At 35.9% G+C, this 26,662-nt stretch overlaps 1 protein-coding gene across 1 annotated transcript in view; it reads right to left on the bottom strand.

Annotated features, from left to right (window-relative positions):
• Positions 1-3,439: 3,439 nt before the first annotated feature.
• LOC136835822 (serine-rich adhesin for platelets-like) overlaps positions 3,440-26,662 on the bottom strand; it is a 423,298-nt gene continuing 400,075 nt past the window's right edge. The window contains exons 6-9 of the mRNA XM_067099674.1: positions 14,741-14,915; positions 13,170-13,909; positions 12,864-13,137; positions 3,440-4,585 (exon numbers count right to left, since the gene is read on the bottom strand). Of these exons, the coding sequence (XP_066955775.1) occupies positions 3,440-4,585; positions 12,864-13,137; positions 13,170-13,909; positions 14,741-14,915 (2,335 nt within the window). The remainder of the gene's footprint in view (positions 4,586-12,863; positions 13,138-13,169; positions 13,910-14,740; positions 14,916-26,662) is intronic.

Genomic DNA, 26,662 nt, shown 5'->3' with positions numbered 1-26,662 from the left:
TGAACCTGGTTCATCATGCTTCTTTCGGTTACGTTTATTGTTTGCCCTCTGCAACCTTTTTATTTATATGATTTTCTTCTTGTCGTTCGATGAGTGGTGGAAGATCTTGGACTGTCATAAAAAAGCAGGTGTATTTGTTACTCTTCCCTTCTTTATATGCCTTCCATTTTCTTACTTTTTTGTTCAATAATGTTGCGTAGACTTCACATCGAGGTGGTCCGGAGACAAAGCAACACAGCCTAACTGTTTCTGCGAACTGGGGATGGAGCATTTTGGGTGTCTCCTAGGCCTACCTACTGATCCATAAGAAACCATTACCTAGTTCTCCCTGTCTCTAGCTTGAGTAAGGATGAGGAACTGTGCACAGTGCAATGACATATCTTTTGCTTCTGCCCCTCCTTGACCAATGCGAATAGATCTGCCAGACGGAGTTGGGCGAAAAAATAATGGATGACAAGAAAGACAATTATGCAAAAATATATCATCGACAACTGCAGACTTTACCCCTTTCATGAGCAGTCAGTGGCAACAACCTACAAATTACAATTTTATGTCTCATATCACTGGCCGTTACTCATCATACTAGTTTCTATAACCAATTAAATTTTCACATTTCACGCTAAACACGATATGATGAAACAGCTTCATTTGAAATTTTCGCTGAACAGGAAAAAGTAGGAATGTCGCATTTATCATCTGACGATTCGCCACCAAAATAAAATTGTTAAGGAAGATCTGATACTTATAAAAAAGTATTACGGTGGTCCTAATCCCTATACTAATTTGCAAAACGTGAAAAATTACTGAAATACCGTACGAAGTTTTCTTTTTTCAAAGAAAAGTCACTTCTCACAGTGATAATGACATACCTCCAAAAAATTCAAGGTACATATAAGAATGAATGATAAAAAACGAACCCCGTTTGTCATTTAATATGATGGTACAAAAGCCGAAAAGTGGATTTGAAATAAAGCTCTAACTGTAAATCGGAATAAATTTCATTCGTTTTCCACATACTGTGAAGTTATTGAAATCTCATGTTATTTAATGGCTATTAGACTGTGACCAAATTATCATGTTCCTCTAGCGACCATACCGTTTACGATAAGTGAGAGAATACTACCTAATGATACACAGAAGCATGACGGAACATTAAATCTACCACTACTTTGTGGCAAATAAAAATATCGAACTACTTAACTTTAACAATGAACATAAAAACATAAACACGCATATAAAGAATTACTTGTGTGATATCACTTTATCTTACTAAATAAACCCCTGAACATATTCATGAGCTTTCATATCCTCTCTCTCTCTCTCTCTCTCTCTCTCTCTCACTCTCTCTCTTCTCTCTCTCTCTCTCTCTCTATACAATATATGTATGTATATATATATACATATATATATATATATATATATATATATATATATATATATATATATATATATATATATATATATATATAATGAATGCATGTCAAATAAAGGTGTGTAATATATATATATATATATATATTTATATATATATATATATATATATATATATATATATCTAAATAATTTCTCTTCCTAAAGAGAAAAGAAACATTTCGGACGACGCAAAACAAATATGGTTGACGTGTTGCCTTTCTTGCTGCGTGACAGCTGTCATTCGAATTTCTGATCAAGGGAGGGATGGAGTATAATATGCCCCGATCCATGACCTGTTCCCGACGGGTGTTTTTTTTTGTTGGGGGGTGAGGGCGGGGGATTTCTAAAGGACAGAATCCGACCAATACACCTCCATTCCGCTATACCAAAGCCCTTTTAGCGAACCTCAAGGGTTAAACGGGAGAAGGAGTTGAAAAAAAAAAACGCCTGACAGCCACACTTAGGGAGTAAGAATGGGAGTGGAAAGCGATGTAAAGTTTCCTTAAAAGCCCCTGAGATGAAAAAGGGTGGCTTTTGATCGCCCCTTTTTTGCCAAAGTCACAAGGTAACAAATGATGAGAGAACTCGGCCTACTTCTGAAGGACGACGAGGCCATGTAATAAAGAAAGGACTCAATCCAAGTTTCAGAGGGCTTTCGAAGATAAAAAAAAAATATTTTCATAGTTATTTCTATAAATGATAGTATCGCTTTTTATTAGATACTAACTGGTGAAAACCATGTAATAATTTATTCATTCACCAATAAGTAATGCACAACGTGAAGTACTTAGATATTCATTTATTCAGTATCATAATGTAAACAAAGTCAACCATTTGTAAATACCAATGGAAGAGCGTAGGAATTTTAGACCGAAACATCCTAAATTCCTCTTGGGAAATCATCCTTACATATAGCAGTAACCCCGACATCAGTATCCTTCAGGAGAGGTGGAGCGCTTTTTAACAACCTGGGAAAAACTGGCATTCTTAAAATTCTCTGGGAATGAGGGGGCAAATTCTGGAGCAAAAGTGTGAAAAGTAAGTAAGTATAGCTTAGTTTTACCAGACCACTGAGCTGATTAACAGCTCTCCTAGGGCTGGCCCGAAGGATTACACTTATTTTACGTGGCTAAGAGACGATGAAATAAATAAGTACACTCCCGGACATAAAGTAGGAATGAGGTTCACGAGTGTGATCAACCTTTTCATTATTTTCGTTTTTATTCAGTACATACATGAAAGCAAACAGTGCCGTTAGAAAAGTATGGTAAGGAAGACTGGTCAAAATGATATACTGGATTTCAGATATAAAGCAAAGGTAAAGAATGAAATGTGTTCTGTCTCATTACTTAGCTAATGTAGTATGTGCTTATGTGCACAAGCGCGTCTGAAGACGGGATTTATTTAATAGTATGCGTGTTTCAGTTCTACCATTCATTTACAAAGTTCCATGCGCTCTTTTGTTCTGTAAGACTCTTGAGACAATAACATTCTTACTAACATCAGTTTCATTTTTCATACTAAGACTTAAAAAGAAACTATACACCTCTCTTCTTCACTTTTTAACAATAGTAAACGTTCAAAACTTAGATGCTATTTCAACAGTTCATTATATCATTATTCATTTCGAGTGAGTTTGCCCAGCTTATAATTTTGGAGGTACCAGAGTGACTTAATGCAATGAATGCGTGATCTTTTTCATATGTTCATAATTTTGAGTAAATTACTACAGCTTTTAAAAGCTTCCTTTTTTATTCTACTGTAAAAATAAAAACTCTTAGCGACTGTAAATAATCTTATCCTCTAATCAATTTCATCTGATTACCCTAATTAGTCTCTTAGAAGAAACTCAACTTAAAATTTGACTTTGATTACTAAAGTTATCATGACACACTCAACCAGGCCCTTCTACGATGTTCGATTACTGGTTACATCAACTACACCTGTATTTTGTACTCCTGTCTGTCTTTATTGGGCAATATTAAGAATAAAGAAAAAGTGGAGAACAAGAGGACTACACCTGTACTTACCTGTCATAGACGAGCTGTATGGAAAGGTATCCTGTGACCTGGCCGCTCGTGTCTTCAAGCTCTCCTAAAGTAACAGAAGTATCAGAACTGACGGAGTCACAGGACACAGCTCTCTTCAGCGTCTGGCCGGGCATTCCCGCCAAACCAGTATCGAAACTCCCGCCAAGTCCGGCCGAGCTCGGCGGAGTACTTGAGAATCCTGCAGAACTTGGCGGTGTTTCTCCAAACATGACTTGTGAGGAGGCTGAATTCGGGGGTGTGGCTGTGATAAGGTCGGCAGAATTAGGAGGAGTGTCTAGAGATAAACGTCTGTTGATAGAGAGGTTGAAGATACCCGGAGATACAGGTGAAGGCGAAGCATCTGCCGAGGCTCTCCTGCTACCGAACACATGGCGGTAAGTAGCAGAACTTGGAGGGGTACTAGTTGAGGTCCTAGGGTTGTTAAAAGGGCTGTAAGGGCTGGCGGAATTGGGCGGGGTTTCTGTTGACCCTTCCCCAAGGATCCTCGCCGAGTTCGGCGGAGTGATTGGGAAAGTGGCAGATGTGGGAGGCGTTGATAAGAAGTCGGAGCCACTGGTAAGACTACTTTCGTCTGGCAACTGCCGCAAACGGGCACTCAAAGAAGCTATGTACTCTCTGACACGTCTAGTGCTGGCGTCTTCCTCAGATTCTACACTGTCCGTTGAGGCTTGTTCCGTTGTTCCCCCACCTAGCACACTTGTTTCACTGCTAGTTGCGTCACTGAGTTTACTCTCTGAGGTGAAAGCACTTTCCTCATCGACACTACTTAATGCTTTATCTCTGGCCAAAACACTACCTGATAACGAACCCCTAACTCTCTTACTCTCCTCCTCAGCACTTGAGGAACTCTGGTCGCTAAAGAGAGATCTGGAGGAAGTACTGGAGAAAGTGCTTTCCGTGGGCCACCAGTCTTGTGAAGTATCTCTACTCCTCTCCGGCTTTACTCCAAGAAGCCTGAGACCGACTTCGACCTCCGCCAGTCTAGCAGGAATCTGAGGAGATGCTGGGGCGTTGGTGGCAGTGTTCGGAGGCGTATCAGGGATGTCATATGATCCAAGGAGGTCGGTTGACACTAGAGAATCCTTCGCAGAAGGCAGACGCGCTGAGGTCGTGGTGTTAACCTATTTGTAAAAAAAAAGATAAAGAGAAAATTATTAATAACATGTACTTTTTCATGGCAAGACTTCCATATTTAAACAGACACACGCACAAATACCTGCATAAATATATACTGACAGACAGAGATATATAAGTTCGAAACACCGAACTGCAGAAGCACAAACACACACATGCATGCACACATATCAATATATATATATATATATATATATATATATGAGTGTATGTGTGTGTGCAAAGAGATGTAGAAACAAAGCCTACTACTATATTAATCCAGCAATCTTACTGTCGTTTACTCATATACTTTTGACATTTTAGTACTGTAGTCTGCCACTGGGGGAAAAATGGAAATTTGAGACGGCTTTGTCACTCACATGGCTCAAAAGTCAGAGACGACAAATGTTTGCATTTTATTTTAAAATCTACAACATGAAACTTTGACGAACAAATTCTTACAGCACGTAGGAACTATTCACTCGTCAATCTACTTTTAAATTATAACGGCCATCGAAAGAAAAGATTTGATTTTCAAAGATCAGTTTACTTCATATTGATATTATAAACAACTCACAAAAATAAAACAACAGAAAGTCTGAAAATCATATTCCAGAAATCACAGTTGTCATGAACGATATCACAATATTATCTTTGGATCTACAGAGTTAATTATGAGAGTTATGGAATATTCCATGCAAACATTCTCAAGACCTGCTATATAAGTTGAGCATAACAAATTCGAATTTCTGTTTAATAGTAGGCCAATTTATTTCAAACTAAAAATTTCGATGTACCCGTACCATAACTTCGTAATTTCAAATATACCCACAACCCTTATCAATGTTTAAAATAGCATACATCAGAGCTAATTAAGAAACCAGTTAATATGAAATTGTCCCTGTGTTAATGGAAACCGTTTCAGTACATAAGGTCTTCATGAAAATAAGTTGAAGATAAAAGTTCCACACACTGAGAAACTTGAACTTTAATCCAATAATTATTTCTCCTTTGTAAACCTTTTCATATAAATATGACGGCTATACATTTTTCACACCATCCATCAGAAAAGGGCATTGCGCTTTTAACCAGCTGAATGTTCCTGTTTCTGTAAAATTTTTTTTATGAACACCACTCAGTGAAATAAAGCTTTCCACCGTCATTACTAGATGACTTCCTTGAGTTCTTATAATATACCTTTTATTATATATATATATATATATATTGTATATATATATATATATATTATATATATATCATTATTTATGCCTTTCTGAATGGACATTGTCACATTCACTCTTAAAGTGATCTGGGTCGATGAATGACTTAGCAGAGAAAACTCCCATATCACCCGCTTCATACACACACAAAAATGGCTCACCAGCAGCACGCTGAATCCCTTACACATTCTATCTCGCAAGCAATCTTGTGCTTCCTTTCTGGTACCTCCGTCACGTCATTTATTGAGTCCTTTCTAGGGGTTCCTCTCCTTCATATTAACGCTTGCAAATCATATTCTCTTTTCTCGAATCTGTCTAACTTCCCTGTGCTCATTACTACATATTTCTGATTCTCATTACTGTCACACCCTTACTTTCAGTCACATTTACTCAACTTTTTCCTTTCGCAAACGTTTTCAAACTTGTTCATACCATTTCCCTTCAATATCCCTAATCACCTGTGCTTCGTGACTGTAACTGGAATATAAAATTTAAGCCAAAGGGACTTATGAGGTCATTCAGCACTTAAACAGAAACTGACAGTAAACGAGATTTTAAAGGTGATACAGGAGGAAAGCTTTGCAATCGACTGTGAAATAATTGTAAGGAGAGGATGGGCAGTAAGATGGACGAAAGATATATGAACGGAGGTACAGTAAAAGGAATGAAAGAGATTGCAGCTAGGGACCGAAAGGACGCTGCAATGCCTACGGTGAGGTGTATTGACGGCACTAACCTCCAACGAGCCATCTGTATATCATCTCCAAACATTAGGTATTCCATACTCCTTTCACACCCAATCTTCTTATCGCACGACTTTGCATCTCTGTCTATTGCACTCTTTCTGATTTTATCGCACAGTTCCATCTATGATAATATTAAACAGCCAGAGGATAATACCACATCCTTGCCTCAGCCATATTTTTACATCAAGCTACTCACTCATCCTTTTATATACCCAAGCATATTCTTTATTTCTACAATCTTAAACAGCAACAACAACAGCAAAAGGAGTCATTCCAACACAGACTCTCACTGGAATCGGACCTCAGAAGATGTTCCTAGGAGGAACGAAACGTCAGGAGGAGAACCAGAAATGGCAACGGAAGCAGCAGAGGAATTGGGACAAAAGAAGAAAAAGACATCATCAGAAGAACAAAAAAAGAGTATTTTAAACCGAATGGCACTGTAGCAGCAATCGGATTATATAATAATAATAATAATAATAATAATAATAATAATAATAATAATAATAATAATAATATAAATCTCTTGTAAGACCGAGACTACGACCAGTCCATATCTACTATCCAAAGAAACCATCATAATGGCATAACAATGTAAAGAGTTTCTTATCATAAGATTGATACAATTGTTTTCATGAGAAACTCATGAGATCAGATCTACTTCCGACACTCAGATTCTTATCATTGCGTCATTTTTTCTCTTTTAATTTTTATTACGATTTTTGTCAATATTACTTATAAGCGATTTATTGGTTGTTAAGAATTTTAATTATATGAAATAAAAAAGAATTGTGCCATCTCTCCACTAAAGTTTTGATGAAATTGTTTCGTATACTTTTATTTGAGATGACCCTCAACTGTTTCGTATGCTTTTATTTGAGATGACCCTCTACGGTGAAACCTTAGAGCTATCTCAATGAGGCATTTCATATACTTCACGTGCTACTATAGAGTGTATTATAACCTTCGTGTAAAACATGTATAGCGGGACTTATATGTTTAATACAAGGAATCACTTCAATACCAAATGTGACTTTGAGATTCAAGCTATCACCGAGTTAAGATTACTATCAGAAGCTCCTGCTCTTGACTCCCTGTGGAATCTTCGACGATAATATTCCGTGGGAATATCAGTGCGTTTTTCTAATCTCAACGTGGGAGGTTTTCGTACGTTAATGCGAACACCAAAATGTAAGATGAAGCGGCCCACATAAATTTCGTTAGAAGAGTGATTAAATCCTTTGAACGCGCCGATGACAATAGCTGTTGTTACGGCATGTTACATAAAATCAATAAATCAATATATTATTCGAACTTCTTCGTACCTTTGTATCTTTTTCATGGCTTTTTGAACTGTCTTAAGTAAAGAATAAATTTCATCATCACCTGAAGAGAAGTCCTAACGGCGTCTAAGCTAATGTCCGAATTGATTTCGGTTTCCTCGATATAAATCCACTTAATATTAACCAAAGGTCATTGCTCGTTTAGAAGAATCCGCGAAAGGGATTCAAATGTTAAATTAGAAAAAGTTCTTGAAAGGAAAAAGAAGGAATTTCAACCTCTAATTTTTCATCAATATCAGTAAAAACAGTCAATAGATACAAAACATAAAAATCGACAACGGTACTCTTTAACCTAATGAAGACTTTATATTTTCCCATCATGCAACAGACAGAAAAATATAGCTTTTACCAATTAAAAAATATCACTCTAGGAAATATCACAAAATATTTTCAATCTTAAAACGAAAGTTTCAACTTCCTCTGGGCCTTATACACTACACCCGAAATCGGACTATACCGGTTCTCAATCTCCTGACTGATGGTTCTTTTGAAAGAGATTACGCCCGGATTACTCCTCGCATGGATATGGATGGCGCTTTATTGAATGCGAATCAAAACAACGAACATGGGACAGACAAATTATTGTTTCTTATAAACTTTCATCTTTCTTTACGTTAAATATTTTCGCCAATAAACTGTTTTCACTTACAAAACAGTTATATTTACTTTAGAGTAAAATATAAAAGTTCTTGATTCGTTCATCCTTCAACTGCGGATTAAGGATGAACATCATGTGGAGGAAACTTCCTTTACCTTAGCCAGTCCATATACCTACACGAACGCCTCTTCAGCAATGCGCAGAATAACCATTACCCCACTCTATCTTGCACACATACTCTAGCGATTTATGAATACTAAAGCTCTTCTGCATCAACACATCTTCAACCCCAGCAAATTCTCGGCCTCCTTCTCCTAGTTACCAATACTTTGTCATTATACACCCTTTTCACTTACCTATTATTTTCCATTTCCCTACTTCAGCAAACCATCTCGAAGCACCATGAACCACCTTTTCATCTATCCTACCCTTTTTACTGAGTCTTCGTAACCCTACATTTCTATCCCTTCCAGCCATTTTTTATTCCACATATGCCGCAGAAACTGTTCATCTTAACTTCTGTTGTTCTCCTCTCTCGTTATCATTCATCATTCAGGCATCCTACCCGTAAAGGAGACGTGACCCTATCATGCTTTCATGTGTTCCAGCTTTTGCTTCCACAGCCACTCTTCTACTCTTCAAAGACTTTTGCACTACTCCTACTACCTACTACCTTTTTTTCTTTACCTATTTGGGGATTAAACTCTTCACTCATTCTGCCGTCATCGGTCACATTTACTCTTGTATACCTGCATGAATAAACCATTTCCATTCTTCCAATATCCATACTAATACTCACTGCTCCATCTCTCACGCGCCTATAAAACCTTTCTCTTACTAAATTTCACTTTCAGCGTCCTCTTACAAAACCGTATCACCCACAAACATAATCTATTTCACACTCCATACACTCTCATATTCTAAGCCAAGATTTCTGCAACAACATTACATTCCTTTAGTTGAACCCTCTCATTACTCCATCTATGCAAATATTAAGTACATTTGTAAAAACTAAATACATTTTCCAATCGTTCTGTTCAAATTGTTTTCTACAGCGTTCCACACTGCATCTTTCTCTCTCTCTCTCTCTCTCTCGTGTTTTTTAAAAATCGTACCTACCTGGCTATGTACTGTATATGTAGTTACCTATGTCTTACCTATTCTATTTATATAATTAATGTTTTCATGCTCTTCCTCTAGAACGAAAATCATTTGAAAAACAAATATAAGAACAGACCACTTCCGCATCATAATGAAAGGAAGAAGATAAGGGAGAAGCTGGCATTCATCACATATAATGGTCGTCCATTAGGGAGAAACACTCTGCCGACAAAAGAACAGCAACCGCGTAAACAAACGCTTCCGATCATTAGCCCTTGAAGGCATCAGCGAAGACCCTCAATTGTAACAGCTTTCGCCAAAGGAGATTACTGTTTCTTCCGCGCACATCTCCCAAATTATTGGGTAACTGGCGACTGACGGTGCTCGAAATATTTTAGTAGCATTACATGGGAAAGGAGGAAATGCGATCACACGTGTTACTGTCCAATTATTGCACCTGCAGTTAGTTATTTACCTATTATCTGTTTTATCCATAAACGAAATAGATGAAAGGTTAATGTCGCTGGATTGTAAGGCAAGTCCTTTTACACCATGTATACAACACTTTCTACGTGTTCCTATACATTCTTTTCAATAACCTACTGCCTCCATTATTTCTACATGCCCAATCCATCTCAAAACATTCCGATCCAACCTTTCATCTACGTCAACAATTTTACAATTTCTATATATTCCATATTTCTCACGCGATCAGTTCCCATATTGCCTTATATACTATGCATACAATAAATCTCAATAGCTTCAACCTTTTATTGATCTCATTCGCATTTAATATGTACCCTTCTCTTCCAAAATAGAGAGCCTGCTCGTTCCCACCTTGGTTTCCACATACACTCCAAGCTTCTTCTAAATCTTCTGCTCTCACACTGTTACCTTCTTTGCTTCACTTTTTCTATGACTCACCACTTCTCTAAGCTTACTATCATTTGTTATATTTACTGCACTACCCAATACCTAAGCAAACTGACCATTAGCATTGCCTCACCATCCATATCGACATTCACTGATCCATCTTCTAGGTTTTCATTTACCCTTACCACATAACTCTTATACACAATTGCTCTTAATTTTTTCTTCTTGAAAATGCTTTTTAAACTCTTCCCATAGTTTCAGTACTTTCTCATCACTATCTCTAATCAATATTGTATCATTTGCAAACATAAACTATTTCACACTATCCATGAACCATATTTTTACCCACAAGTTTGTACCGTTATCTGATTTCATTTTTTCCTACTTCTTGCATCATTTGATCCAGATTAATGCAGCCTTGATGGCAAAAACACCCTTGTTCAGACCTACTTTTACGTCAAACCAGTTGCTCTCGTTTCAATAAATTTTACTTGTTCTCAACTACTTATTCTCTATGCTACATACCTCAACACGCCGCCATTTATCTTAAATACATATTCTAGTTTATGTATTCTACATAAAGCTTTCTCTCTTACTTTCAAACCTTTCACCTAATTGTTTCATGAGAAACACTTTTGATCCATGCACCTTCCCTGGTATACCAATGTAGGAGCACAACATCAAGAGTGATGTTATGCTCCTGCAATGGTTACTGTATCACTTATCAACTCGCTCTTTATACAAAAGAAAAATTTACCTTTCACCAATTCCTTTCAAACCTTTTTGTCCTCCAGACACACCTTGCAAAGCCACTCAGTTAACCTTCACCAACATATTAAAGCATCCCGTAAACTCCGGGTGTCTTTCCATTCTTCAGCATCTTAACTGTCCTTCTAACGTCTTCCTCAGTCACTTTTCCCACCGTTCTGAACCTCGCATTAATCCTTTTCACTTTTCAATTATTCAGCTCTGCCTCTTGTCTATCTTCTAAATTCATCACATTTTCAAAATACCCACTCCACCGGCCAAAGGACTGCATTCATTTTACAAACAATCTCTCCATTTTATTTTTTATTCTAAGATTAATTTGTTTATTGACATTTCACACTTCCTTTTCTTCACTATAGAACACCTTCTAATTCTCCCTAAAGTTCTTACTCTCTTTTTCTCTCATATTCATATTTTTGGCCTTCCTCTTCGCTTCTGCATATGGTATCCGATCCCCTCTTCTGTCCTGCAGCTGAACATCAAATAATTAAATTACTTTCTTCACTTTACTAAACCTGTCATTTCCTCATTTGACAACTCACTGTGTTAATTCCCGTCTCTAACCCTTTTATGAAACCTTACACAATCCTGTCTATTCCTTCCATCCCTCTGATTTGAGACCTAGCTCATACTTCAACCATTTCTCGATATATTTTTCCATTTCTCATCAAGCTCATTTCTCTTAACATGTACATTTACAACCTTTGCTCTACCTCCAATCACTCCTCTCCTTACAATTACGTAAACATTTGTTTTTTTTCATTTACTATACACTAGTACATAATTTAGCAAACTACTTAACTCATCATTTTCTCTTTCTGAAGTAAAATACGAATAATCTTTGGAAACCTGCGTCCAACAAATAAAGTCTCTTCCGAAATACATTCCTACAAGACTCTCTCCATTGTCGTTCACCCCCACCGCCAGGTCCACCCCTACCTTACCATCATCTTTTTCTGCAACTTATCCTTCCTCTACGAATAAAAATAAGTGATTCTAATATCTTCCCCTGTAGTTTGACAGAAACCTACGTGTACTTGCGACAGTTTTCTCATGATAATTCAGGAAGTAAAAGAATAGTTATGCCTTTGAAGTGGAGAATTAAAAAAAAAAAAAAAAAAAAACTGATGACCATGATCACTGACAGTCAATGCGACATATAAAAAATGGATACACATATGAAACGGGAAATAAGATTCGTTAAGAGGGATTATCATAGATAGTTCGGAAATAATAAATGCGTAACGGTTCCAAAGTTCACGCATAACAAGAGATTTCCTTATGCAAGATATCTACCCGTCTTTCATCTACGTTCGTCAATTTTAATTACCTTAAGAGCTTGCCTCCTCAAATAAAAAGGGCGGCGAGGGATCGTAGAAGATTACTGAATAATTTATCTTTCATTCGAAGTAGCTTCATGAATAAATAATTTAAATGACGTCGTCAAGAAGTAAGAAACAATTTGATTTTTGAATACAGAGAAAAGAAAAAACTGATTCACAGCAAACGCTACGAATTCTTTTACACAGTAGAAGAGCTTTGAAAAGATTTAATCTCTTGCCATTACATGCCATATGAATTTTTGAATACGAATAACAGCATTAATAAAAGGGCCATAGGAACAAATTACAACTTACCTCAGAAATAATATTCTCCCCAGCAGTACCCTTTACGTCTTCTTTGCTTGGTTTATCATCCTTTATGGCACACAGGGGGCTACTTTCTCTTTCGTTCGATATACTGTTACTGAACACTTCATTCACAGTCTCTTTGCTGGTATTGAAAATGTTTTTAGTTTCGTAATTACTGTCTCCATAAAGAGTAGAGTTAAAGTTTCTGGTATCGTATCTGTTATTTGTAACAGTGCTTTGTGCATTAAGGTTAAGGTATGTGTAAGGATTTGTGGCTGCACTATCAAAAGGTCCTCAGTGCGAGTCAATCGCTGTATGGTAGTGTTTTCTTTGCTCACAGCCATAAGATTCTGCCCTGCACTTGTACTACTATCATCCACAGCCTTCTTTTCACCTACTTTAAGGTCTGCACTAACTGCAGTACTGCGATCACCTACCGCTCTGTCTGCGCTTACATCTTTATCATCACTTTCGTCTCTGCTACCAAAAATCTTCTGTCCGGCACTTAAATAACTACTACTACTACTTTTGTCAAAAATATCTTCGGATTTGAATCTCTTCTCTTCAGTGTTCTCATATAAACGCCCACCACTGGCATCTCCACCCCCACCCCCACCACTAAATGTCGTGTTACTAGGGAACATCTTCTCTCCTGCAGTCTGGTGTCTTCGGCCGCCACTTAGATCTTGGTTGCTGCCTGTACTAATGGAGGAAGTCACCGCGTCCTCCAGCCTGTCTCTCCCGGAGGATGTTGGACTCTCATGGCTGAGCAAATCCATCGTTTCCTGTGGTACTGACGGAGTAGATTCTGGAATAGGTCCGTTGACGTTTCTCTCGACATCGAAGATGTTCTTGCTCCCTTCGGACAAAGGTGCGTACGTGGAGCGGTGACCACCAACAGACGAGTAAGAAGTGGAGGTTGCGGACATGTCTATGGAGGTTTCCTGGGTTATCGTGACCTCTGAGGACTCATCGGGTGGAATCCATGAGGCTCTGAAGGGGTTGGTTGAACCTCTTTTCGGACTTCCCTGCTGAGAGGCCACTAAAAGTTCCTGGAAGGAAGGGAGAAAATTTAGTTTTCTTCCAATACTATTGCAAATGTAAAAGCTGCCGAAATTTTGGCTTACACTGGCAGAGGATGTCGAAGATATCACATATCTTCATTATTACTGTAAATAATAATTAGCCGTCCTCGTCACTGAATTATTAAATTTGTTTTTTTTATATTAGGTCTTTTTGTTGAATCTCCCCCTTTCGTTTCTTAAAACTTACTGAACTTCTTCTGTAAGTAGCTTTAAAATCAATTAGCTTCTAACCATATAATGTGAAGTAATTAGAATTTTATTTCCAGACCTAACCTAAGCAGATACAATCCTAGGTCTTCACTATGTATAACTCATATTTCCTTGTCACTGTATAAACCCTCTGCATTACTTAAAAACGAATCACACCATCGTTAGTAAATGACACTTTTTCCCAAGATATTCATCTGTGGTACCTGCTGTCTCAGAGAAGTAGCCTATCTGTGAAGGCTTCTATACTTGAATTGTTATTATTGCAATTATAATTTTTCAACCTTACGTACATATTCACTGTGCTGCCAAGAGACAAAACTAAAAGTGCGCAGCACTTGAATCTTCATGAGACGTAGTGCAATTTAAGTTTTTTCAAAGGAAAGTAATCTCAGTATTATATTCTTTACAAATGCTAGTTTATTTGCACAAATATTCCTAAATGAACACTTTAATTACATTTTTTTAATCTGTAATACCTGCGCAATGTTCACCCTTACTTTTAGTGAGAGTGTAACGTCAGTTAGATGCTTTATTCATTACTGACTATGTAGGGTGTGGCGAAAGATAATGATAATGCAACACATTTACCTTACTAGAGTCCCGGCGCTGGATTCGCCCCGTTAGAGAGCGATTAGAGTCCCTCCTGTCCAGCACTGGAGCGGGTCTGGAAGGTTCCGGTGGGGTTTCCACCATGGACCCTAAACCTCCAATGCTACTTGCCGGAGACGGTGACCCTTCGCCGCTGTCAGTCCAACCTCCGATTCTGCAAAAGGAGAAGAATACGACTAGAAAAAATGGAAACGAAGTAACGACTACATATAAACTAACAGACCAATCTGGGTGACTAATGGCGTATTCCTAATATGAAAAATGAATGTTTGACTGAGCATATGAGGACTGCTCTCAGAAAGCCCAGGCATAATAATAAGAACAATAATACACAATTAACACAATAATAATAATAATAATGGCTAAGGAGTGGCAAGAAGGACTGATGAAAAGCCAACGAAGACCCAGAACATACAGACAGGAGAATGAAACAGAACAGAGGAATGGCAATAACAAAACCAATGCACGGACAGTACATGAGACAGACTAAAGAACTGGCAGCGATGAAACATGGCAATGGCTACAGAGGTGAGAACTCAAGAAGGGAACATAAGGAATCCTAACAGCGGCACAAAAACAGGCCCTAAGAACCAGGTATGTCCAAAGAACAATACATGGAAATAACATTCTCACCCATGCAGGGAAGTGCAATAAGAAAGCCAAGACCATAAAACTACAGCAGCGGAATGTCCGGCGCTTGCATAGAACCAGTGCAAAAAGAGGCATGATTCAGTAGCAAAAGCTCTCCACTGGAGCTCTGTAAGAAACAAACCTGGAGGGAGTGATAGAAAATGACTGGCAAAGATCCTAGGGACTATGGTATCAGAACAGACATGGGTGATACGCCAACAGACCAGACGTGACGTTAATTGGACGAAATCAAGAAGAGTATCACTCACTGATTTCGCAATACTATGGGGACATCAGAGAAGATGAGAAAGAAAGAGAAAAACTGATAAGTATCGAGACCTGAAAATAGAAATAAGAAGGATATGGCATATGGCAGTGGAAATTGTACCCATAATCATAGGAACACTAGATCCCTGATCCCTGAAAGGAATCTATAAAACTAGATGCCAAGCAGCTCCAGGACCCATGCAGAAGAGTGTAGTGTGCTGAAACGCGCAACATAGGGAAAAGTGATGGACTCAAAGAGGCAAGATGCAACCCGGAACCCCACACTATAAAAACCATCCAGTCGAATAGGATGACTGTGATAGACCAAAAATAAAGTACTATTATTATTATTATTATTATTATTATTATTATTATTATTATTATTATTACTTTAAAAGACTAATCAATAAGGTACGTTTAACAGGTAAGCGTTGCGATAAGATTTTGAGTAATTTAAATAAGGGTAAAATTAACATTCCCGAAACCAAAGAACACGAAATATAAATGAATAAATTGAAAATATCTGTAACATCAACAGTAAGAGGCCAATTGACTTCTATTCTACCTTTTCAATTATTGATAATTTTATCGATGTTTTCATCATTTATGTCTACTTTAGTACTAACCCTTATTATTCAGCAATCTTAGAATTACTTACAATGTTTTCAACATTTGTGATTATGTTTGATATCACCGTATTGCTCGACTAATTAACAACTTATTACTGTTTCCGTGTTTCTCTACCTGACGTTACTCAGTTGAAAAACATCTCAGTATGTATACACAAACGTTAAGCTACAAATATCGTTTAATATCCAATTCGCTCTACGTCGGATATAATACCGAATGGGAATTATAACTATTAAGTGGTTCGTCACCTGGCGGACTCGACCCGCCGAACAGTGAGAACCAACAAGTTCAGTGACGCTCTAGACCACTAGACTCTCAAAAAAGGTATGGTATAAGTTGATACCGACTCTGACGTACATATCCCCGTAGTCCACCACGTATCAATTATAATTCCCCTTCGGTATTATAAACGTGGTAGAGCGAATTGGATATCAAACGACATTTGTAACTGAATGTTCGTGTATATAAAATGTCACACTGATGTGATAAAAATTTATATATATATATGGGTGTGAGTATGTGCAAGTAGTCCACATACAGTATATCCATTTTCTTTATTTCAACTTTCAGTTCGATTCCTACGTTGTAGTTTTACTCGACTACTATCCTTTCAGCAATATAATCTAAAGCTTTTACGAGTCTCGTGGTACATTATGATTGAAACTTTATTCTTTGAAGGATTTCTTTACTTGAAAAAATGCTGGATGTAAGTGGGTTATCTCGCAACAAGGAATGTCTTTTGCATTATGATTAATTATACTACAGTAAATGCAGCAACTAAACAATTTTTTCTGTATATAACAAGAGAGAGAGAGAGAGAGAGAGAGAGAGAGAGAGAGAGAGAGAGAGAGAATTATTTCAACTGGCAAAATGTTACAAAAATATCAAAGGATCTTTTGTATGGGTCATATACGATGTTCGTTTACTAAAACGCGAAAAAGAAACAACTAATATACACTATAAGATATTTTCCTTTGCTGGAAGAAGAAAATTCTCCCTGTACAGTTATCGAGTGAAGTAATAGTGTTTGTCTTTACATTTTGTCCAAAAAGTGAAAACTGAATTCATGCAATCATTTCGTATAAATATGGTGTTTCATTTAACAAAATTATAAAAAAGAAACATTAGCACACCATAAGCCTTAAATAAAAATAACCAAAAAAAAGGAAAGACAAAAAGGTCAGAAGATATGAAAGACAAAAAATTTTGAAGTTATAGAAAAAATAAAATGAATGAAGCGCCAGGGTAGTAATGATACTCATTGCTAAAACAAAGAAAGAGGAAACCGTTGAAGGCGAGGAGGACGAAGAGAATAGTAATGTGGAAATTTGGGAGAAAAAATAAGACGGAGAAAAAAAAAAACAGAAACCAGGAGGAAAAAATCGTAGAAATAAGAAGAAATGATGAACAACAAGGGTGAAAAGCAATAGTGGAAGAGAATTTATAAGGAGCAACTTTAAAGAAACAGGACGAAACAAACAAGAAGAAGAAATACTATAACCTAAAAAACATAACGGAAATATGAAGGGCCTGTCAAAGACTACCGACAGCGACAACAGGAACCTTGCCTGACTCTCTCGGACAATCACCTCCAATGAAAGTGAAAATGGTGAGAATCCTTCAAAGAATCCTCAATAAGATTGGGAAGAATCGAACCCTATACACTGGCTCGTCGGAATGTCTAAAAGAAATCGAAGACGGTGTTGAACCCAACGCCGAGAACGCCAGTGGCAGAAGCAACGAACGCTGTTGAATTGCGTTTGTTAGAAAGATTCTCCATGGGGAGAGGATGCGTGTATGTATGTATGTATGTATGTATGTATGTATGTATGTATGTATGTATATATATATATATATATATATATATATATATATATATATATATATATATATATATATATATATAAAGCCAAAAATATTGTTTAACATCGAATTCACTATACCTTGGGAATAACTTACGTGCGAAGGGAATTATAAATGTTATATGTGCTTCTCCACAGGGCAGGCTTCGAATCGTGGCCAGGTATAGGAACACCGACAGACAGTCACTGTCTAGCGTTGTTTCTGAATCAGACCACGTTCCAAATTCTGGCCGGCGCAGAAGCACTCAACAGTTATAATTTATTTTGAGTGTAAGTTATTCTCAAGGTAAATGAAATTCGACAAAAAAGATATTTGTGGTTTAATATCTGTGAAAAAGTCATGCGTACATGAGTGAAAAAATTATACACAGCCCATATGTGTATATATCATGTATATAAATATAATATATATATATATACACATACATATAAATATACATATGTAATGTATATATGCATACACATAAACATACATATATATATATATAAATATAAACACACACACGTTTATATATATATATATATATATATATATATATATATATATATATATATATATATATATATATACATATAAAATGAAATTATTCTCTTAAGTGGATTTGGATTCAGAAGTTATCATCCTTCCATTTTAAAGCAACCACACATAGGGATGAAGTTGCAAGCCCTAAAAACTGTCCAGAGGATGACCTCATCCACTGGGCCAAAATGACGACTTTCCAAGATATCATTAAAGCCACCAATCCAAAATAGTTACCGTGACCCAGGGTTGCCGAATCCGTTATTTGAAGATTATCGAAACAGTTATTGTCAGCATATATATATATATATATATATATATATATATATATATATATATATATATATTGTCAATATATATAAATATAAATATAAATATATATATATATATATATATATATATATATATATATATATATACATACATATATATACAGTATATACATAGTCAAAAGATCATAGATGATGTACGTGATTTTAGTGGACGCGAATACTACAGGAAAATAACAAGTGGAAGTTCAGTACCCAGCGCTTTCGTGTTTATTCACGCAACGTCGGGGCACAAAATTTTGTACCCCGACGATGCGTGAATAAAAGGCAAAGGGCTTGGTTATTTTTCTGCGGCATTCGCTTTTGTATGTGCATACTCATGTATATATATATATATATATATATATATATATATATATATATATATATATATATATATATATACATAGATATATATGTATGTGTATACATATATTACAACACACAATGCACACACACACACACACACACACACATTATATATATATATATATATATATATATATATATATATATATATATATATATATTACATAGGATACATTGTATAATACATACATATATATATCAATATCTTTCTGTGTATATATATATAGTGTATATATACATATACATACACATATATACGTATATATATATATATGTATGTATATCTATATATCCGTCACCATATGCACCTTGCAATTGATCTTTTAGTATAAAAAAGGCAACAAACTCTTTGGACATTGATATTACGATTTTTTTATCAGACAAAAACTTATTTTTGTATACATTATCAAACATGGTAAAGCGCCAGAAAATTAAAGAAAGAAATAACGAGATTATCCTACCAATTCTGACATTTATGTACAATCGAAGAAAATTATAGGTTCACCTAAACAGGCGACATGCTTCTCTGGTTAAAATACCGTAGGATGTAAATTGATTGTGTATTTCATGAACTTTTAGTTACTTATATGTGATCTATTTATATATATATAATGAATATAAATTTTATAATTATATGTATGTATATAATAATCACTTATACGAAACACACATGCCATAGCACGCATACGTGTGTGTATGTAAAATTATCTTTGACAACAGATCAGTTGTAATAATAACGGATATCCTGAATTCAAATGGCAAGCTATATGGCAGTTAAAGTAATACTGGCTTACGCAGCGACAAAAATATAATGGGAGTAATGGAAACGAATGAGAACCAAAGACCCTTCCTATTGTACCTGAAATCTTAATTGTCTGACTAATGAGTTAAAAAGCCCCGGGATCAGGATTTTATAAATTCCACGTATCATTTGGTTGTCTCCACATGGCTGGATTTTTTCGTAATACTACAGTAGTAATACTCGATACAAGGACTTTCCTGATGTTTTAAAATTTTCGATTTCTTTTATTCTTTTCGCTTAGAATTCGATGGGATAGTGCATCCTGATGTCTTTGTCAAGCCAACGTCGGTTGACAGCAAGGAAACAAGAGGTATGAATAGTGAGCGAAATCCCTGACAGTATGGATGATTACGAGGTAGAGGCAGAGAATGTAATTCTGGGCAGTAAAAATGAAACAAAATTCCCCATGAAAGTCAAGGGTTAACTGACATCCAATGAAAAAATGTGAGAAGAGGTGGTCTGGCCAGTGTCTCAAAACTACTTGACAGGAGCTGGCGCACTTTCTTTCAATTCTTGGAACAGTGGTTGAAGCAGAACCTTATAGGCAAAAAGCCAGCGGCCTGGGTATAAGGACCCACAGGAGGGGCAATAGCGTATAGTCAGTGATGAGACAAATGAACTGTTGTAGATTCATTCTTGTCCGAAAGGTACGCAACGGGATGCACTCGAAATCACATGCTTCGGACGGACGAATGATCACACGGTAAATCTTTAGCAACTTGGATGAGAGGAAAAACTCGCAATATCGAAAGAAAACTTCTTAATTTTCAAAGAAGTTTATCAGTTTAAACAGCACGATACCTCTTATAAAATTTACAAGTAACTTGAAATTGCTGAATTTCACTGACTCAGAAAAAGTTGAAACTATTCATGAAGTTAATGGATTCCTATTCAACCCGGTTTCACATCAGAGGCACTAGATCAAAAAAGATTTTAAAAAAGGGACTGAATTATCCACAACAGCATAAATACGAACGAAGTATAATGAGAGGGCCATCGAATGGAGAAATACAGAATCAATGTGACAAAAAGTTGCGAAAAACGTATTTAGAAATGGTTAAGGAAATTGAAATTACTTAATCAACAACGACTGACAAAACCAAGTTAAACATGAGTTGACAGCAAAAGGGGGTAAAGCTGGAACAAGTACATTATGTGTTGAGAGGGATAAGCGTAGTAATTAAGAATAAGGAGGACCAGCAGCATGGGATTGCCGGGGCAAGAAAATGGCAAAGTATTTAGGGCTATTGGGTCGTTGTCATTGGAAAAAGCTCTAGAGCCATCAAGGTGGCAATAGGGAGGAGAGCTATATTCATAGTTGGTGAGAATTTTATTGGCACAAGTAAACAATTTAATTTTCTTCAGAGGGTAACCAGATTAAAATAGTAGGGTCTTTCACAGCCATAGGGAAATTTCTTCCATCAAGGTAAACAAGTGCAGCAGACTCAAAAACGGCTTAAAAGATTGTAAACACTGGTAAGCCACATCTTTCTGCCAGATACCTAAAGGACAGAAGCTGTCAGACTAAACGTTTGGAGAGAAGAGGTTCAGTGGAGGAAGGGGCAATAGGTTTCAGAAACCAAGGTTATACACATACCAGTAAAAAGTACCAACATCTTAGGGTTACGGATATGAATACAAAGTACCAATGAAAAACAAGAGGGGCCGAATGTCTGTTCCCACCAGCCTTCAAAGTTCTGCATATGTTGTGAGATGGAGAGGATATGGAGAAGCCATCAGGATTATTACAGGTATGTTCATGACTATCATAAACCTAAATTAAGTGGTGAAGTATTTCCTCCCTAACATCAGTTATAAGAAAGGCGAGAACTTTATCATCTACCACATCGTTGGCGGTTGAATGAAGCTACTCAGAGATATGTACACAGAATTCATTAGTACAGAGAATGTTATCACGTTATGGTTGAAGATAGCAGACTAAGTGACAGAAGTGACGTGGCTGAAGAAGGAAGGAGTCCATACAATTTGGTTAAAAACAGCAAAGGCAGAGAATATAACAGAATACTCACCATCATGTAGGTCATGTTCAGAATTCATGACAAAAGGACATCATCTTTAAAATTATGAACATTCCTAATAAACTCTACTTAATTTTTATTATTATTTATTTAATCTTCTACTTATGCATTACCAAAGCTGTCAATTACGGATATCTCATAGTATCTATAACACGCATCAAACAAATCACACGTTCACGTTTTCTAAGTAAACTTTAATGCATATCTTGCTGTACGTTTATCTTTAATCATTCCTTTCGATATAACATAACTCGTCTGCGTCACTGACTGTACCATATTGTCTGCGAGCCGCCAAATAATGTTTTTGAATAAAAACTTATTTTTTCGATTTATGTTAGTTATGCTTTATTGCCAAGTTACCATTCAGTTTCCTTTAATGTAAAAATAAATTGATAAACATCGACCAATTTTATCTAAATTTTGTGGAAACTAAGCTGAAAAAGGAAAATTTTGGGTAATTTTCTATCGCTAATCCCTGCACAGAAAGTTACACGAACCACCCTGTCAGAGCTTGACGGAGGAATACAAGAGTTAATCTTCACCTTATAATGAATAAGAACTAACTGTACATCTTTATTTTGTAGCTGACACACCCAATAACCTAAGGACTTTTATTTCTAATTTATTGGCACGAGTGAAGGTAATACTTATGACATTAAGAATTTTGTCCTTAGTAGCTGAACTCCTTATACCACAGCAACAGCATTGCAGAACCATCACTGTACGAAAACACTCACAGAAACTTTCCTGAACGGTTCTTCTTTCTAAAACATTAAATATTTTCTTGCTATTTGATTTCTTCGGCTTTCCCTAATCCCTGGCGTACTAATCCATTCAGGAGGGGAGTTTCTCATCACCTCGTAATTTACGAACATTGGCATCATCCTTATTCCTTTATTTACCTGATGAGAAGGCTTTCTTTCTCAGGGCTTCATTACGTGAGGGGAAAAAAAATATTGTTTCTTCGACTGTTCCACCTCAGGAACTTGACATAGTCATTCCAGAACACAAACACATAAATGTCAAAACAAGCCACATGGTAGGAAAAAGAAATAACTGCACATCAGAAGGAGTCGGGTAGAGAATAGAACCATAAAAAGCATATGGGATGGGGAGGGGGGAGGGAATTAATTAAAAGAGAGGAGGGGATAATTAAGAAGATCCAATCATTCCCTTTTCCCATCTTCAGCTTATCTTTTCAACCTTCTGCATTCTCCAGTTTACAAAGGTACCAAAATTAAAACATTAAAATTTGGTATCAAAATCCGGCGCTTAACCAGTAACTTTTATAATATTAGTTCCATGCAAATAAAATACTACAATACTGAACTCTGGCTCTAAAATAATAATCGAAATAATGTTTCCTTTATTTCTGTATTTCGTTAAAAAGCTTCCCACAAGAATAATTATCACAGAAAAGCAGATTAAAGTAGAATTTGATTAATTTAGAATATTACTAAATCCCCATAACCGATACATCTTTGAATATGTAAAAAAAAAAAGTAAGAAGGAACAGGTTGAACGAGGTATTGTCCAAGAATAACTCCCAGATAATATTTAAAGTCTTTCGCAATTTACCAATTAAACATTTACATATATGACAGGTGTTTATATGTATTTATATATCAGTGATACTTTACCAACTAAACACCAATATGTATTACAAGTGTTTACATGTATATAAATATCCGCGAAAATTTACCAACTAAACGCTTTTAAGTATGACAGGTATTTACACGTACACAAATTAATGGGCTTGTAAACTGAAAGTTGTAAATAGGTAGGTTTCCCCATTAAATTTTCATCAACCTCACTGAAGTAAGATCATTCTCACTCTGGCCATTTCTAGAGATGCCAATACTAAAATCAAAGGATGGCTTGAAAGTGCAATATTTATAACAGTTTTGTTTTCAGTGACTAATTCAGTTTTGGATTCAATTAATTTTACTCACTGTTCGCAGCCGGAGAGGAATAAAGGTTGATTCACATTATACCATCACGTCACCGACACATCACGTCACGTCACCGTCCCATTAGCCGTGTTATGTATTCACACATCCATCAAAATCCCGTTCAGTTCGTGCCCAACCTCAGCGTCTCACAGATTTTTAGCGGTAAGAAACTTGCATAAGCACCGTTACGTCACGTCAAAATATTCTTTCCAAGAAAACGTGTCGTGATGTGACTGTGGATGTCGTGTACTTGATGGTGACGTGACGTGATGGTGTGAACAAGTCCCTTTCATTACATGTAAAAAATTCTCATGTTCTTTGACGTGACGTGATGTTATAATGTGAATCAGCCTTAGGAGTGACAGGGTATGTGGACTAGTTTCATCTTGGTCTTCTTTTGTTATAACCGAGGCGGATAATTTTGATGATTTCAGCGAGTTCCCTTTGGCCTATGTGCTCATCAATCAAAGTAATTAAATCGAAACTGCAATCTGATCAAATGTACTTGCTGTGTAATTACATAATAGGCTTTTTGTTAATGTTATCTTCACAAAGTTAAACGGGTTTTTATGTTCTAGAACTAAGGGATGATATCGAAGTAAGATTTGTTTTGCAGTTGACATTCCACGAGGGTAACATTGGGGGATGTTGCAAAGTGTTAATACATAAAAATTTACACACTAACAATAACGCTAAATAAGAGAACGATAAACAGTACAATGCAGAAAAAGAAGAAATTTCGAAAACAAACGAAGCCAATCTTAACAACGCAGTGGTTGAACTAATTACTGTCTATTCTCGCGAGCAATTAGCCAATTAGGCCCGCCGAGACCTTCCTCTGGTTTCACTCCATTGAACAAAAAACTGACTACGTGTAGAACACCAATATTCCGACAGGTTAAACTAGAACAAAATGTTTGTAAAGGAAGTTTTTTTTTTTTTTTCGTGCGAGGTAGGCACTAAAGAAAGGGAACTAATATAAGAGGATTTCAGTACCAATGAAATATTCTGTAGCTTTGGTTGAACGTCAACTAAATTTTTCTAACTCTTTTATCATTTTTGAAACTTGAATAAAATGATGTCACAAAAGACCTATGCTATATTAAATTGTTTGACCCTTCAAACTAATATAATTTTTTTTTATTTTACCGAATCCACGGCATTAATCACAATGTATGTCAGAAGTATCCCATATAAAAATAACCTACATTTTCATTATTGTCAAAATCAACCAATTATGTTAACTGCTAATACTGTCAATGATTTTCAGTCAAATTACGCGCCTGTCATAGCAGTTCCATGTTGTGGTTTCTCAATTAAAAAAGTAACAATAAAATTTATTGGTGACACATACCAATTCTATAATCAGAAGTCTTGTACAATGTCGTTTGATCATTTTTATACAAAAACAATTACACTAAAAATTATAAAATTTACTGATGAAGTGGGGCCTGCTCAAAGGGAGATATGTGACTGTATTTACGTTAACTGTTCATCATCCTATTTCCAAGGACTCTACTTCGGCAGTGCAAAGTGCACAATGGCCCAAAATGTAAAATATTGAAATTTTAACTATATATATGTATATACATATATATAGTATATATATATATATATATATATATATATATATATATATATATATATATATATATATATATATATATATATATATATTCCATAAAACAATATAAAACATAAAAAAGCATTCTTTGTTTTTTCTAGCACGCCTGCCAAAATGATTTTTACATAAATACACATTTGTTGAATGCTTCCCATTCTTCAAAATGAAATATTTACATTTACATACCTGTGAAGATATTAAAGAGAAAGTACTCAGAAATATCTAGGAAAAAACCGACATCCGAGATAAGAGATCTATAAAAAAAAATCACGCTGAATATTAAACGGAATAACATTTTCAACAAAAGGGTCCGTCATCTGCATGAGACAACTTTCCAGGAAAATAAAATTATGTAGAAATATTTCCCCATTACGAGGATACTGAATCTGTCAGCAGAGGAAACCTACAATATTATATATCGGCGCATTATCCTTCCATATTTTTCGTGATCACTTTAAGTCCAGCATTTCCTCCAGCTACCTGACTTTTCCCTTTACTTATCAATATTTCATTTTCTATTCCAATACTAAATCTCTAGCATTCCAGATACTGGTAAGGCAATAAAATGTTTCAGAATGAAAACTGTATAAACGTTTTGTGTCATCACTTTATCTGGTTTTAAGTTTTATATTTTTTAGTTAATTTCTCTCTTCAAATCGTTTTTCAAGAGAAGCCAACTAACTGCTGTGGAATATAAGTAGGGCAATATTCGTTTTTTGCTTTCATTTGCATTTAATAGATTTGCGTTTTCTTTTTAATTTAATTCTCTCCATATATTTGCAAGAATTTGCACAAATACAATTTAAAATTTCATTTTTCTAGATGTCCTTTTCCCTTTCCGTATGTTAGCAAAGCATTACAGTAATGGTGCAAGACTATGCCATACATAACTATTCCT

This window comes from Macrobrachium rosenbergii, chromosome 55 (genome assembly GCF_040412425.1).
Source record: "Macrobrachium rosenbergii isolate ZJJX-2024 chromosome 55, ASM4041242v1, whole genome shotgun sequence".
Classification (NCBI taxonomy): domain Eukaryota; kingdom Metazoa; phylum Arthropoda; class Malacostraca; order Decapoda; family Palaemonidae; genus Macrobrachium; species Macrobrachium rosenbergii.
Note: the sequence above shows the minus strand (reverse complement) of the source record. Positions and strands in the feature narration are given on the sequence as shown.